This window comes from Marmota marmota, unplaced genomic scaffold, assembly GCF_001458135.2.
Source record: "Marmota marmota marmota unplaced genomic scaffold, marMar, whole genome shotgun sequence".
In the NCBI taxonomy this organism is placed as follows: Eukaryota; Metazoa; Chordata; class Mammalia; order Rodentia; family Sciuridae; genus Marmota; species Marmota marmota.
In genome coordinates this window covers 300,019-316,406 of record NW_026000020.1, presented here as the reverse complement: position 1 = coordinate 316,406, position 16,388 = coordinate 300,019, and the positions used below count along the sequence as shown (strand labels likewise).

The window sequence follows — 16,388 nt, the reverse complement described above, 5'->3', positions numbered from 1 at the left end:
ATAATAATAAAAAATTGAGATAATACCTTGCTTGTATTCCATCAGATAATAATGGAATGAAATTAGAAATAAACAATAAAATTTTAAAAAGAAGCTATTTTAACACCTGGAGACTAAATATTACACTATTATATATATGGCCAATGGATGGCAGAATAAATCAGAGGTGAAATGAAAAAATAAAAAAATACGTTGAGAATAACAACACAACATATTAAAACCTCTGAGACACTATGGAGGCGGTTCTAAGAGGAAAGTTCATTGTACTGAGCTAATTCACTAAAAGAATAGAAAGTCACCAAATATATAACCTAGCATTACATCTCAAAGCCCTAGATAAAGAAGAACAAGTCAACACCAAAAGCAGAAGACAGAAAATAATTAAAATCAGAGCTGAAATCAATGAAATTGAAGAACCAAATAAAATAAATTAAAAAAAAATTTTAAAAAAAAGCTCATTCTCTAAAAAAATAAAAATAAAAAATTGATAAACCCTTAGCCAAGAGAAAGAGGGCAAAATCTCAAATTATTAAAATCGATGATAAAAAAAAAAAAGGAAATAACACCATGGACACTACTGAAATAAAGACGATAATCAGAAACTATTTTGAAAATTTATACCCCAATATGACAGAAAATCTTGAAGACATCAACAAATTTCTAGGACAACCTACCAAAATTGAATCAAGAGGGCATAGAAAAACTTAAACAGATGAATTTCAGGCAATGAAATTAAAAATGCCATCCAAAGCCTACCAACTAAGACATGCCCAAGACCAGATAGAGGCCCAGAATAGCCAAAGTAATCCTTAGTGAGAAAATCGAAGCAAGAAGCATCACAATACCAGACCTTAAATTATAATACAGGGCTCTAGTAACAAAAATGGCATGATATTGACACCAAAACAGACAGAAAAGAAGATAAGAGAAAAACTCACATAAATACAGTTATCTAAAAGGTGCCATAAACATTCACTAGAGAAAAGCCTCTTCAACAAATGGTGCTGGGAAAACTGGGAATTCATATGTAACAAAATAAAATTAAGCCCCCATCTCTCATCCTGCACAAAACTCAACTCAAAGTGGACCAAGGACCAATGCATTAGACCAGAGACCATGCACCTAATAGCAAAAAAATGTAGCCCCAACTCTCTATCATGTTGGCTTAGGAACTGACTTCCTCAACAAGACTCCTAAAGCACAAGAAATAAAATCAAGAATCAACATAAGGGAGAGTATCAAATTAAAAAGCTTCTTTACAGAAAAGGAAACAATCAAGAACGGGAAGAGAGAGCCTACAGAATGGGAGAAAATCTTTGCCACTTGCACCTCAGATAGAACATTAATCTCCAGGATATAAAGAACTCAAAAAACTTAGCACCAAAAAAACAAATAACCCAGTCAATAAATGGGCAAAGGAACTGAACAGGCACTTCACAGAAGAAATACAAATGGTCAACAAATATATGAAAAAATGTTCAACATCTCTAGCAATTAGAGAAATGCAAATTAAAACTACAGTTAGATTCTATCTTACTCTAGTCAAAATGGCAATCATCAAAAAATACAAGTAACACAATAAATAGTGGCAAAGATGTGGAAGAAAAGGTACGTTCATGGGGCCGTTAATTGGTGCAACCACTCGAAAACAGTATGAAGAGTCCTCCGAAAACTTTGAATGGAACCACCATTGGATCCAGTTATCTCACTCCTGGGTATATACTTAAAATAACTTAAAATGTGCTGACTTAAAATTAGCACACAGCCACATCAATGTTTAAAGCAGCTCAATTCACAATAGCTAAGCTATGGAACCAACCGACATGTCCTTCTACCGATGAATGGATAAAGAAAATGAAATATTATTCAGCCATAAAAACAATGACTTCAAGACTTCTGCTGGTAAATGGATGCATCTAGACATTATCACTAATAAGTGAAATAAGTGAATCCCAAAAAACCAAAGGCAAAATGTTCTGTTATACAGATGCTAACACACGACAGGGGGGATTAGACAAAGGGGAATGAAGGGAAGAGCAGGGTAGAAATAGGAAAGACAGTAGAATGAATTGGACACAACTTTCCTTTGTTTATATATGAATACACCACCAGTGAAACTCCACATCATACAACCATTAAGAATGGGATCCTAATTAGAATAAGTCATATTCCATGTATGTGTAATATGTAAAAATACACTCTATGGTCATGTATACCTAAAAAAAGAAATAAAATTTAAATTAAAAAAAAAATCAATCTATGGCTTTGTAATGCCTGCTATAATGACAACAACAACAATAACAAAATAGTTGGGGAAATAATTCATTAAGTCAGAGAATGAGGGTAGAAACAATAGATGGCTAAATTCTACCTAATAAAAATTTCATGTTCCATACATGGAACAAGTAAATGGTCCTGAGGGCCACTGAGCCCCTGACAGAAGTACTGAAAATGAGACAAGGTTGAAACATGACTAAGTAAGGCCCTTCTAACCTATAATTCCTTCATTCCAGAGGATGCCTTTTCTGAGAAGTATCAGCTCCTTAGTATTTGCTTATTTAAATAGTTTCTGCTTTTCAAAACAAGAGATGTAGGGGCTGGGGTTGTGGCTCAGAGGTAGAGCACTAGCCTAGCATCCATGAGGCACTGGGTTCAATCCTCAGCACCACATAAAAAAATAAAGATATTGTGTCCACCTATAACTAAAAAATAAATATTAAAAAAAAGATGTAATAAATAGATCACTTGGATCAGCTCAGTGGTTGAAAGCACTTGTCCAGTATGCACAAGGCCCTGGGTTCTGTCTCCAGAACTACAAAATACAAACAAAAAGCAGGTCAATGGTGTAAGAGTCACAACTCTCTGAGCATGGTGCACCCCTATCACATGGGAGGCGAGCAGAGTAGAAGCTCAGGAAGGGAGCCTATACAGGCAGATTGGTGTTATGTAAACAGAGACGAATCTCTGATTACTTAAATCGAAGTGACATACTTTATTTGCATACTAAAATATCTTGAAAGGTTACAGAGTACTTCTAAGTTGCTAAGGCTGGCCTCAAACTTGAGATCCTCCTGCTTCAGCCTCCTGAGTTACTGGGATTACAGGTGTGCACTACCACGCCCAGCTAAAATAGCTACTTTAAAATGTAGCCTTTAAAAGTTGAGGGGCAGGATCCATAGGAACAAACTAGAAAGATGGAGCAGAGGAGCAGGATCCATAGGAATAAACTTGTCTCCTGAGCAGACCTGCTGATAGAGGGGTAAAGGAATGAGTTGGAGTTTTGATTTTAAGCTTTTAAGGCTTTTTATCCCAAAGTATACATCACATGGTTACTATTGACTCCATCAGAAGTAACTCATACAGACACAGTTTCCATTTTATAATGGCCCTATTGATTTACCTAAGGCAGCTAAATGTTACCCTTCTTCATCACACACTATCTGCATTCTGGACCTGACCCATTTTGCTGACCCTGGTCTTCTGGGGAGAAGGAGAGTGGGAAAAACTTGGTCTATGGAAAAAACTTTGTTAAGACTGAGAGATTGTGGTCCAGGTTCAATCTTAGGTTGGCAATGCCTTGGACCTCTACAACCATCACTTCTCTCCAGCCCTTCAGACAGCAGGAATCAACGAGCTCTAATGAAAGAACTTCCTAGCAAATATCAGTGTTTGGCCAACTATTCCCACTGGTTTCCCATGTGTCCGCATCCTAACAACTCATGAGGGAGGCTATATTCTCAATTCAGGGTAGAATGAGGAGCACCAGATATTAGGAGATTCGTGTTCTCAACTTTTATGCCACCTCAGAACAACTACTGCCAAAATGTATCAATATCACTATGTGGGAACACATTATAGAAGAAAAATTCAAAAAGTCAAATGGTTTAAAGAGTGTTGCACACAGAACTAAGACTAACAGGCCCCAGTGTCATCATCCTACTCCTGGCTCCATATTTTATTATAATTTAGTTTTTCCAAGCATGAAACAAGACCAACAATGTAATTCACAGTAATACTTTTAAAAATTAGGTACAATAAGAAATGGTCATGAACTAAAACTTTCACATAAAAATATTTTTATTATCATCATGCAAGATGATAACTCATATGGCCAAACCTAGGTGAGGTCTGAAATCAGTGTATGAAGATTTAGTCATTATCTCACAATACCAACAGAAATGAGTTGTTTTTAGCCCTACTCATGACACAATAGGATACTTGTAAACTGGTTAGCTGTTGGCATTAAGTACTTTCCTTTTTACTCAATGACAAAAAGAAAGTAGAAACCTAGAAATGTCAACGAAACATGAGTATGTGATTCCAACACTTGAGCATTCTCACTTATACATCCATTACACAATTTGAGTAAACAAAGCAGCTCAGACAACAGTCTTGGTAAAGCTGTGTACTCCTTTTCCATTGTGATGCATTCTGGACAGCAGAACAGCATTGTGACAGCCCACAACCAATGCTTATTTCCACTTCTGTACCCTAAGCCCTCTGCTAATTCCTGCTTATCAGGCTTTTATTGGTGCAGACTTAATGCCTATGAGAGCTGATAAGATTTCCTTTTCTGGATTGGCTGCAAGGAAGCTCAGAGAAAAATTTGTGTACAAGTTATTGCAGTATTATTATTGTCTAACCCCTGCCTATTTTATGATCCTATCCTAGTTTCTCTTTTTTTTCTTTTATCCTAATTTGAATGTATGCTTTCCAAATGGATATTAGGACTTGCTTTTCTTAAAGACAGAATTCATAAAATTTTAAAAAAAGTAAAAAGTGTCTCAACTACATTGTATCCAAAGAAATAGGACACCGAAAAAAATCACATCAAACTTGCCTCTCTTTCGGCTTCTTTCAATATGGCTTCTTTCTCCTTTACTCGCTGCACAAACATCTGCTTCATTTCTTCTTCTTTTCTCTGACGCTCACCATGCAATTCATGTCTTTTGGCTTCATAGGTCTCTTGAACACTACAAAAAGTTATTTGTGTTATTCTCATGTTCAAAAGATGATGTAATAAATTTGATAAATCTCACATACCTCAAAGTAGACCTCAGATATATAATAGGATGTACCAGTAGCTGCTGACGTACAGAATCTGAAACATGCCATGTCCTATAGCATTTGATAAAAGGCCTCCAGTGCTACAGCTAATGTAGCTACTAGAATTAATTTAAAAAAAAAAAAAAAAAAAAGTCCTTCACAAGAAGTACCCTCCCAAACATTTTCCTTTTTCAGTCTCTGTTAACTGGCATAACTCCAGAAACATTGAAGAAATAAAGTCACCTGGGATATATCTCTTATACTTTTCTCTATCTGATATCATTAAAGTCTATATTCTTTCCATTTCTACAGATATCCTATTACAGCCCAACTTGATCTTTGCATTTTCTGCCTTTACTGTTGAAATAATCTCCTAAATCATCTCTAGACTTCTAGGTCCTCTTTTTTTCACTTTGTTCCTGACACTCCTTAGATTTTCCACCAAAACCACAGACCTCCTTAATTTTTCTCCCAATTAGTTATGCTCTCTATAGAAATAAGGTCCCACCTCCTTCAACTCTACTCTTCCAGATTCATTCCCAACAAACAAATCCAATTCCCTTAATGTTCCAGCCACACAAATCTATTTACTATTCTTAAAACATACCTCACATTTCAAGCTGTATTGTACCTTCTTTGTTTACTGATGCTGCCTACTCCCCACCCTCCTTCTGCCCTCATATTCTTCTATCCCTCAAGGCCAAATGCAGATGCAACTTTCTCTAGAAGGCTTCTCCACTTTCTTAGTTAGAATCAATTGTTCCTTCCAAGCCACTTCTTGTCATTTATATCTTGGCTGACTCTCTCTCCTAACAGATCACAAATCCTGAGAACAGGAATGGGATCTCCATTTGTCATCTTCACTTGGCTATCTAGCAAAGCTCTTCATAAATGTTTGTTCAGTAACAGAAACTTCTGGTTAGTAGAGGCAGATAAAATCAAGCAGAGCAAAGATTGTCCTGGAATTCTATGGACAACTACCCTTTCTTACTAGTGATATTCCAGAGGCATAATTAACCTACTTATATGTCAGAAATGCTGATCTCTTCCATTTTAGATCTCTGAGAAAATACCCTGAAGATCTGACAGGTAATATAAATTCACTTTCCTTCTGTGTCAGTTAGAAATTTCTACTACTTATGAAAATACATAAAAACAAATTTCAAAATGTGATGAAATTAAGGAATTTGACTAATCTTAAACATTGTAACTAGAAAAAGTTCAAGGAAAAACAGTAAAAAATGTTGCACAATAGCTATTGTGGCTGATAGTTAAATTTATGATATGTGTAGTAGATAATACCAGGAACTGAAGTTAAACATCTGTAAGAACATCCTCATAAGGAACAAAGCTTAAGGGGCTGGGGCTGTAGCTCAGTGCAGAGAGCTTGCCTAGCATTGTGAGGCACCACATTCGATCCTTAGCACCACATAAAAATAGATGAATAAAATAAAGGCATTCTGTCAATCTACAACTACAAACAACAACAAAGCTTACTCTGGATATGTAGTTTAGTGGTAGTGTTTTCCTACCATGCATGAGCAAAGCTTATAAATGTATAAAATGTCTTAGGTACCACATAAACTGCCTCAGATCCCAAAGAGGCATTTTACTTTGTACTATTTTTTTTTCTTTCCTGTTTGAGTCTCATTTTTTAAAAGCCCCTACATTTATCAGCTCCCTTCACAAATTTTATAAACCTCACCACGTGTTATTGGTATCACACTGGACTGACACCCTTTAAGAACAAATTCAATTGACATAATATCTTGAAGTCACATAAAATGTAACTTAAAAAAATGCCTCACGACTTTGTACAAGTACTGGAGTTGCTTAGGAAGAAAATAAATCTACAGGATAAAGAAAAGAGACCTAACATTTGTTGAATATCTGCCACAAGCAATGAACACTTTTGAACTCATGTTCAATATTTAATTTCCACAGTAACATACATACAAGAACAAGCATTGGTTTTATATTATGGGTAAGAAAATGAAAGTTCAGAGAGGTAAAATAATTTGTCCTAAATAACATAGCTTTAAAGTAATAAGCTGGGATGTGAACCAGATCATACTTGTTCTAAAGCCCCTATTCCCAAACATCATAAATCAGACTGCTTCAAGCAAGGCATTCTCTGAAGGGAGAGTAAAGTGCTTGCTTCTGAATATTTTCCATCATATCATACCACTTTTCAACTTTGCACAACACAGACTTATGAGGGCAATTTTAATTAAAGAAAACTGCACTATCATTCAAAAGGTGGTAAAGAAACTCTTAGGGGATCTGAAGTGACTAGTTTGTAGGGTTAGTTTTGTGAAATGACTGCAACCACTATTTACTATATCACAGACTTATTAAATGAAAAAGCTTTCTTGCTATACTATTTCTTTCCTAAGTATAAAAGTAGCTTTGTTATGAACATTTAATGACCACATGTTATAGCTGCAGATCTCACTGACAAAGTTGAAAACCAAAGAAGAAAAAAACATTCTCAGATGCTCATGCCATCAAGGAAAGTCCCCACGCCCTTCTCTAGGTGACCTGTTTGGGTGTTTCATGTATAGTTTGAATATGATTGATGAACTTTTTTCTAAGTCTACTCTTGACTAAACACAGAAAGTGAGTTATTTATCTCTTGAGGGCTCCAAAGACAAAAAATGTTAATATAATAAGCAACTCTAAAATATTACATAAATCTTCCTTTCAAAACTATAGGTCCTACAACCCTTAAATGATAGTGATTTTGTACTGAAATATTAAAGGTAATTAACTGTGAAAAGACTAGTACGCTAATCTGAAATTCTTAAACTTGGGGATTCAAAATTTTATAAAAGCATGTTTCATATAGTTTAAATAACCAATATAAAACATTAAAATCAAGTTTTTAAAACCAGTAAGAGTATAATGCCATGTATCTGGATATACATGATCACTGTGGGCAGCTTAGGATACCAACTATGACTCAGCATAAGTAGAAATGGAAAACCAATGAAGAGGGCTGATGAAGACAAAGAGAAATAAAGGTCATCCTAACAAGTGCATCTAAGTTCTTTTAAAAATTGCTAGATTAATATACATTTTACATGACAACCAAATTATAGAGACTACCAAATTAAATATGAAAGATTCACCTGAAAATAAAATGTAAATTCTTGAAAACTCTAAAAAATGAAAGTTTCCGATATATCAGGCTACAGAAGCCTCATCACATCATTTAGTAACAAATAAGAAAGCACTGGTAGAAATACTTTGCCTCAGCTTAAACCAAAGAAATTTCCCCTGTTAAGGGAAACAAGTAGAAGCTATTCTCACACTGGGATCCAGTTCCCCTCCGTACTGCTCCCACCCTATTTGGACACATTGGAGGTGGGGAGTGGTAGAGCTGAGTACATAGCATGCATGCCCAGCAACTCAACAACAACAACAAAAAAGCAGACACTTCAAAACCACTCATGATTTTATCCAGTATCTAGTATTTTTCACTAGTGACTCCCAAATTACTATCTCATCCCTACTTTCTCAAATTCCAAATTTTCAATTTTTTTAATTTATGTAATAACCTACTCAAACACATTAACTGAATTTTAAAATTATAATTATCATTATTTTTATTGTTATTATTTTGGTACAGGGATTGAATACAGGAGTGCTTTACCACTGAGCTTGCTAAGTTGCTTAGGGCCTAGCTAAGTTGCAGAGGCTGGCCTTGGACTTAAGATCCTCTTGCCTGTCCTGAGTTGCTGGGATTACAGGCATATGCCACCACAGCCAGCTATGAATATTTAATAAGCATCTTAAATTTAATATTTTAAAAACCTCTCAATTAACAATGCCAATGCTAAATTCTCCCTGTCCCACTTTGTTCATGTAGGAATAAACACGACATCTATTCACCCTGTTTCCAAGATAAAAATGGTGATGAGGGCTCAGGATGTAGCTCAGTAGTAGAGCACTTGCCTAGCATTCATGAGGCCTTGGGATTGATACCAAGTGGTTCAAATAAATAAAACGAGTCACTGAAGTAATCCTTGATTCTCTTTCCTTTGCATCCCACATCAAAGCAATCCACCACTGGATTCTTAAAATTATATATCCTAAAAATGCTTCTCATTCCTCTATCACTACCAACCTTTTTTAAGTCTCCACGAACTTGTACCTGGTCTCCTAACTTGGTCTCCCAATTCCACTACTGACTACCACCCATCCTCTCTTGCTCACACAGGGCAGAGTGTCCTCCTTCCACACCCACCCCAGAAGGTCCATCTGACCCACTGTGCATACGTACCCAAAGTCTAGCATGCTGAGCAGACGGTAGACAAATAGTAATTATTGGCTGCAAGACTGAATGAGCATTTTAAAATGTAGATTTCTAGACTCCATCCCTGGAAATTCTGACCCTGTATTTCTTAATCATCTACAGGTGACTATGATGAGTCCACCAGGCAACCTGGATCCCTCTTCTTAGAGAGTACTACTCCAAAGCTGTCCCGCTTGCTCTCTCAGGGTATCTGCCTCCTTAGTGCACACAGAGACCTTTGCACTGACCCTGAGGCTTGGAAGAAACGAGAAGCGAAGCCTCCTTTGGGAAACACTAGGGAAGCCAACTTGAGATGATTAATCTTTAGTAAAGATATAATACAATAAAATAAGAAAATCATTAGTTTATCACAATCATTGGTCCATGACCAGAATACAGCATACCCAAATTTGGTGAGGAAAGATCAAGTACATATAATTCTTAATTTATCATGCTACAATATTATATACTAATAAAATTTAACTTCATCTAAGATTTAATCTTCCAGAAGATCAAGGGCAATTATAACACTGATTGGGCTTTCTGTTCTTTACCATTGTGTTTACTCTGGGGCACATGCTAACAGGCAGGAAAATGGAATATAAATAGTAGAATGAAAAAGGAATCTTCAGTCTCAAAACAAAGTTTAAAATAGTGTTTGCCCTAAGGATCTCATGCTTTATTCCAAGCAAAACTGAACAAAAAATGCTATAATCAGATTTGATATAAAGGATTAAGATTTCTAGTGTACATGTCTCAACCAAAAAAGAAAAAAAGGGCAAGGATATAGTACCATATAAAATTTCCAAAGACATTTATAGAAACATTGAATTCTCTATGCTTTAATCATTGAAGCAAGAAGGTCTTCAGGTTCTAAAAAATTCTTATAACTATGTTGTAATAATGTAAGAAACAACCTAATCTCGAACTCCCTAGAAGTAGTTGCATTCTTTCCTTACAAAATGCTTTGCTAAGTTTCAGTCATCATAAAACATTCTTCAGGATAAAAACCAAATGATCAAGTTTTAGGTTACTTAATATGATTTGTAGCCCAACTTTTTGCATGATAATTATTCAATATACTTTCATCTGTTTCAGATAAATACAGAGATAAAACCAAATAATGAGTGTTTTTCCTTCACTTATTCATTCCAGTGTATTCTGAAATCATGGGCTTTGATTCAGACAAGGAGTTAAAGACCCATCAGAAGCAAGAAGGATTCAAGTGATTCAAAAAGCACAGTAAATGTTCATTGTTAAATGATTCAATTTCCTGGGTTTGGAAATTTTTAAAAAACATATTCCCATTATACTGGTATATAAATATATACATAAAAAGGTATAATCCTTTCTAACTTCCTCTTTTGACTGGCTTCTCAAGAAAGACTCCTTACCTGACTGGCTTGTTCTCTGGGCCCACATCTGTAAAGCCCATTTCCTCCAGTTTGCAACGCCTATAGAGCTCATAGTGCCTAGTATGAGTCTGCTCCTGTAGGTCCTCCATGTTTGTACAAATGAGCATTTCTCGCAACTTTACAAAGTCACAGTGGTTTTCATTTTCCACTAATCATAAAAAAAAGAAAAAGCAACATTAGCTTTTAATTCCTGGCATACACATTGCTGTTTGTTGAGTGAATAAATAACACATGTGAAAAACATCAAAATGATTGATATGGTTAATAGCTACAATTATTTTATACAAGTAACCAAAGTCTTACCTTATACACACTGTATTATAGGCAATGTTAATTAACAGATTGGGAGACTGACTTTAAATTTAATAGCCAACAGAAAATGGTAAAGAAATATATTATCACATGCTCAAGATATTTCACGAATGTTTTTAATATTTACAAATAATATAACATTTCACATAGTACTCTTAAGAGTATGTAATATTATTTCACCTCAAAGTAGAAAACTGTGCAAACTTAAGAATATCATTTATACATAATTATCAAGTTCTTTTTCTATAATACATTTATGAAATCAAAATTAGTGAATATACTAATATGGCCTTTATGTAACTTTATGGCGACCAATGACTATAAATAAACATGCTACTGTGACTAACAATCTTATATTACATGTATTTATTTATTTTTGAGACAGAATCTCACTTTGTTGTTCAGGCTGGCCATAAACTCATAATTCTCCTGCTTTAGCCTCCTGTAGCTGGCATTAGAAGCATTTACCACCATGCCTGGTCCTTCTATATTTTTAGTAAATTAAAAGTATAAAAATAAAAATTTAAAAAGTTGTCAATTTTTAAAAAGCAGTATTTGGAAGGCCAGTAAATGGATAGGGGTATTCTAGTCCCCATTAATATCACAAATAAATGAACCAGATAGTACTAAATACTAAATGCCAGATAACCTAAATGTCAAGTGGATTTAACTTTTTCAGCTTGGTTCAATGATTTATTTGTTTGATCAGAAAAAAAAGATATAAATTTACAAGATCATAATTTATTGTTCCCTATTTTGATCAGAAAAAAAATATAAATTTACAAGAACATAATTTATTGTTCCCTATTGTTAAGTGGTAATTAGTTTATATATCATATTTAAATACCACTTTACACATTTAAATTTTGATCAAGAGCTGGTGTATGTAGCTCAGTGAGGCTCTGGGTTCAATCCCAAGCACCCATAAAAAAAAAAAAAATCCAAATTTTGATCAAAATACCCAACCAGTGCTTCTCAACTTCTGCATGCCTTCAGGGGAGATAAAATGGGAGTGGTACAGTGAGAATGAGGTTACTCTGCCTTACCACTACAGACTGGCCAAAAAATTATACAGTTAAGTCCTTTGACAACCAATCATAATTCAAAATAAGCATTACCTCAAAAGAATATATATATTAAATACATCAGATTATGAGGCAACACAGATAATTTATTTTCTTTTTCTTTTATTTTTTGTTGTTTTATTTTTGTGATACTGGGGATTGAACCCAGGGGCACTTTACCACTGAGCTACATCTCCAGCCCTTTCTATTATTTATTTTGAGATAGAGTCTCCCCCTAAGTTGCCAATCTCATTTCAAACTTGAAATCCTCTTGCCTCAGTCTCCTGACTTGCCAGGATTACAGTTATGTGCCACCATAATTCGTACAATATATATATATATTTTTTTAAAGTCATTGTTTATCTCATTTACCTTGTACAATACCCCAAGGGTACTGACGAGCTTTGACCATCTTATTTCCAACTTTTACCTCATCCATACTTCCTACAACAGCAAATGGTAAATGCTCCTGTAAAAGAACCATAACATCAATCTCTTCTTCTCATACCAACATGACAACTGATAAGCTATAAAAATTATGAAAATAATAGAGAATAACTTATTAAGCAACAAATCTATAAAAATCTAATGACCAGCTATGCCTCAGATTTAAAACTTGGCTTTGAATATGTACTGACTATACTATATAAAACAATTCAGGGCCCTAAGAAGAAAATTTTTTCCTGAGCATCTCCCAATGCAAGGCATTATGCTGTTGGGAATACAGGAAGAAAAGAAAAAAAAAAAAAGAAATAATTTTTAGTGTGCTTTTTTTTTTTTTTTTGATCAGTATTACCTTAGCCCTAAGAGAGTCTTAAAATACAGTGTTGAAGAAATTATACATATATCACTATGTAGATAATAAAACTATGTATCTGTATTTAGGGTAGATTCAGAATATATGGCACTAATACAAATTAATATATAAAGTTCCAAATTATGCTAGTATAGTAAATGCTACAGAAATTGAGAGAAGCCAGAGATTACTGGGAGCAGGAAGATATAAACCAAGCTATATTTGGAAGGATGGGATTTAGACAGATCAAGCAGAGTGGCAACAACTAGCAGAAGAAAAGAGATTGTGAACAAAAAACTTGATTCAGGGGCTGAAAGTAAACAAGTTTATCTGAAGTTGAGGATTAATATAGAGGAAACTCTAATGCAAGAAGTATTGAGTACTATTTAGTTTAATATTAAGGAACTGACATTATTTAGTTTCTTAATTGTTCCTTTCTGAAAAATTATTCTAGACTAGCACAAGAAGTAAAATTAAATATAATCTATATTTAATATATAAATTATAAATAGAAGTTGTAAATATATATTTTTCTGATAAATGAAGATCATTTATATTAGATTTTTATAGAATTAATTTAGATTTCTTAATAAAAATGGTATATAAAAAAGTCTGAGGGCTGGGGACATAGCTCAGTTGTTAAGAGTGCTTGCCTTGTATGCCCAAGTCCCTGAGTTCAATCCCCAGCACCACCAAATAAATAAATAAATAAACAAGTCAGAAAATAAAAGGTAAGAAAGAGAATCAACAGTTAAAGATTATCAAAAGCCCAGGACTGGACGGATATACAGCAGAGTTTTATAAAACCTTTAAAGAAGAACTAATACCAATACTCTTCAATCTATTTCAGGAAATAGAAAAAGAGGAAGTACTTCTAAATTCATTCTACGAGGTCAACATCACCCCAATTCCAAAATCAGACAAAGACACTTCAAAGAAAGAAAATTTCAGACCAATATCTCTAATGAATATAGATGCAAAAATCCTCAATAAAATTCTGGCAAATCAGATACAAAAACATATCAAAAAGATCATGCACCATGATCAAGTGGGATTCATCCCTGGGATGCAAGGCTGGTTCAATATACGGAAATCAATAAATGTAATTCACCACATCAATAGACTTAAAGATAAGAACCATATGATCATCTCGATAGACACAGAAAAAGCATTCGACAAAATACAGCATCCCTTTATGTTCAAAACACTAGAAAAACTAGGGATAACAGGAACTTACCTCAACATTGTAAAAGCTATCTACGCTAAGTCTCAGGCCAGCATCATTCTAAATGGAAAAAAATTGAAGGCATTCCCTCTAAAACCTGTAACAAGACAGGGATGCCCTCTCTTACCACTTCTATTCAACATAGTTCCAGAAGCACTAGCCAGAGCAATTAGAAGAAAGAAATTAAAGGTATAATTTTAGGAAAAGAAGAACTTAAACTAGCACTATTTGCTGATGACATGATCCTATACTTGCAGACCTAAAAGGTTCTACCAAGAAACTTCTAGAACTAGTAAATGAATTCAGCAAAGTGGCAGGATATAAAATCAACACCCATAAATCAAAGGCATTCCTGTATATCAGTGACAAATCCTCGGAAACGGAAATGAGGAAAACTACCTCATTCACAATATCCTCAAAAAAAAAAAAAAAAAAAAAAAANTGCCCGTAGGTTCAATCCCTGGTACAAAAAAAAAAAAAAAAACAAAAAATACTTGGGAATCAACTTAACAAAAGAGGTGAAAGATCTATACAATGAAAACTACAGAACCCTAAAGAGAGAAATAGAAGAAGACCTTAGAAGATGGAAAGATATACCTTGCTCATGGATAGGCAGAATTAATATTATTAAAATGCCCGTATTACCAAAAGCACTTTACAGATTCAATGCGATTCCGATCAAAATCCCAATGGCATTCCTCACAGAAATAGAAAAAGCAATCATGAAATTCATCTGGAAAAATAAGAGACCCAGAATAGCTAAAGCAATCCTAAGCAGGAAGAGTGAAACAGGTGGTATCACTCACTATACCAGATCTTAAACTATACTACAGAGCAACAGTAACAAAAACAGCATGGTACTGGCACCAAAACAGAGAAATTACTTTTACAATGTTGAGGCAAGTTCCAACCCACAAAATTACAACTACCTTATATTAGACAAAGATGCTAAAAGCATGCAATAGAGAAAGGATAGCATTTTCAACAAATGGTGCTGGGAGAACTGGAAATCCATATGCAACAAAATGAAATTGAATCCCTGTCTCTCATCATGCACAAAAGTTAACTCAAAATGGATCAAGGATCTAGGAATCAAACCAGAGATTCTGCGTCTAATAGAAGAAAAAGTTGACCCTAATCTCCATCACATGGGGTCAGGCCCCAAATTCCTTAATAAGACACCTATAGTACAAGAGTTAAAACCAACAATCAACAAATGGGATGAATTCAAACTAAAAAGTTTTTTCTCAGCAAGAGAAATAATATGAGGTAAATAGGGAGCCTATATCCTGGGAACAAATTTTTACCCCTCACACATCAGCTAGAGCTCTAATCTCTAGAGTATACAAAGAACTCAAAAAGTTAAACAATAAAAAAACAAATAACCCAATCAACAAATGGGCCAAGGACCTGAACAGATTCTTCTCAGAAGAGGATATACAATCAATCAACAAATGCTCGAAAAAATGCTCACCATCTCTAGAAATCAGAGAAATGCAAATTAAAACTACTCTAAGATACCATCTCACTCCAGTAACAATGGCAGCCATCATGAAGTCAAACAACAACAAATGCTGATAGGATGGGCGGGGGGCGGGGGTGGGGGGGGGAGTACACTCATACATTGCTGCAAATTGGTGCAGCCAATTTGGAAAGCAGTATGGAAATGCCTTGGAAAGCTGGGAATGGAACCACCATTTGACCCAGCTATTCCCCTTCTTGGACTATATCCAAAAGACCTAAAAACAGCATACTATAGAGACACAGCCACATCAATGTTTATAGCAGCACAATTCACAATAGCTAGACTGTGGAACCAACCTAGATGCCCTTCAATGGATGAATGGATAAAAAAAAATGTGGCATATAAACACAATGGACTATTACTCAGCACTAAAAAAATAACAAGATCATGGCATTTGCAGGGAAATGGATGGCATTAGAGCAGATTATGCTAAGTGAAGTTAGGCAATCCCTAAAAAACAAAGGCCGAATGTCTTCTCTGATATAAGGGGGGTGACTCAAAATGGGGTAGGGAGGAAGAGCATGAGAAGAAGATTACCACTAAATAGGGAAGAGAAGTGGGAGGGAAAGGGAGGAGAAGGGGAATTGCATGGAAGATGGAAGGAGACCCTCATCGTTATACAGAATACATGTATGACGATGTGAGGGGAAAAAAAAAAGAAGGGTGTCACATTAGATTGTGTAGAGAGAAGTGATGGGAGGGGAGGGG

General features: G+C 34.9%; 1 protein-coding gene across 4 annotated transcripts in view; it reads right to left on the bottom strand.

The window, feature by feature from the left end:
- The window catches only part of Septin10 (septin 10), a 64,997-nt gene that overhangs the window by 8,844 nt on the left and 39,765 nt on the right, over positions 1 to 16,388 (bottom strand). For all 4 annotated transcript variants that reach the window (XM_015499658.2, XM_048810237.1, XM_048810236.1 and 1 more), the window contains 3 exons: positions 12,507 to 12,603; positions 10,738 to 10,906; positions 4,841 to 4,973 (listed from right to left, as the gene is read on the bottom strand). In XM_015499658.2, the coding sequence (XP_015355144.1) occupies positions 4,841 to 4,973; positions 10,738 to 10,906; positions 12,507 to 12,603 (399 nt within the window). The remainder of the gene's footprint in view (positions 1 to 4,840; positions 4,974 to 10,737; positions 10,907 to 12,506; positions 12,604 to 16,388) is intronic.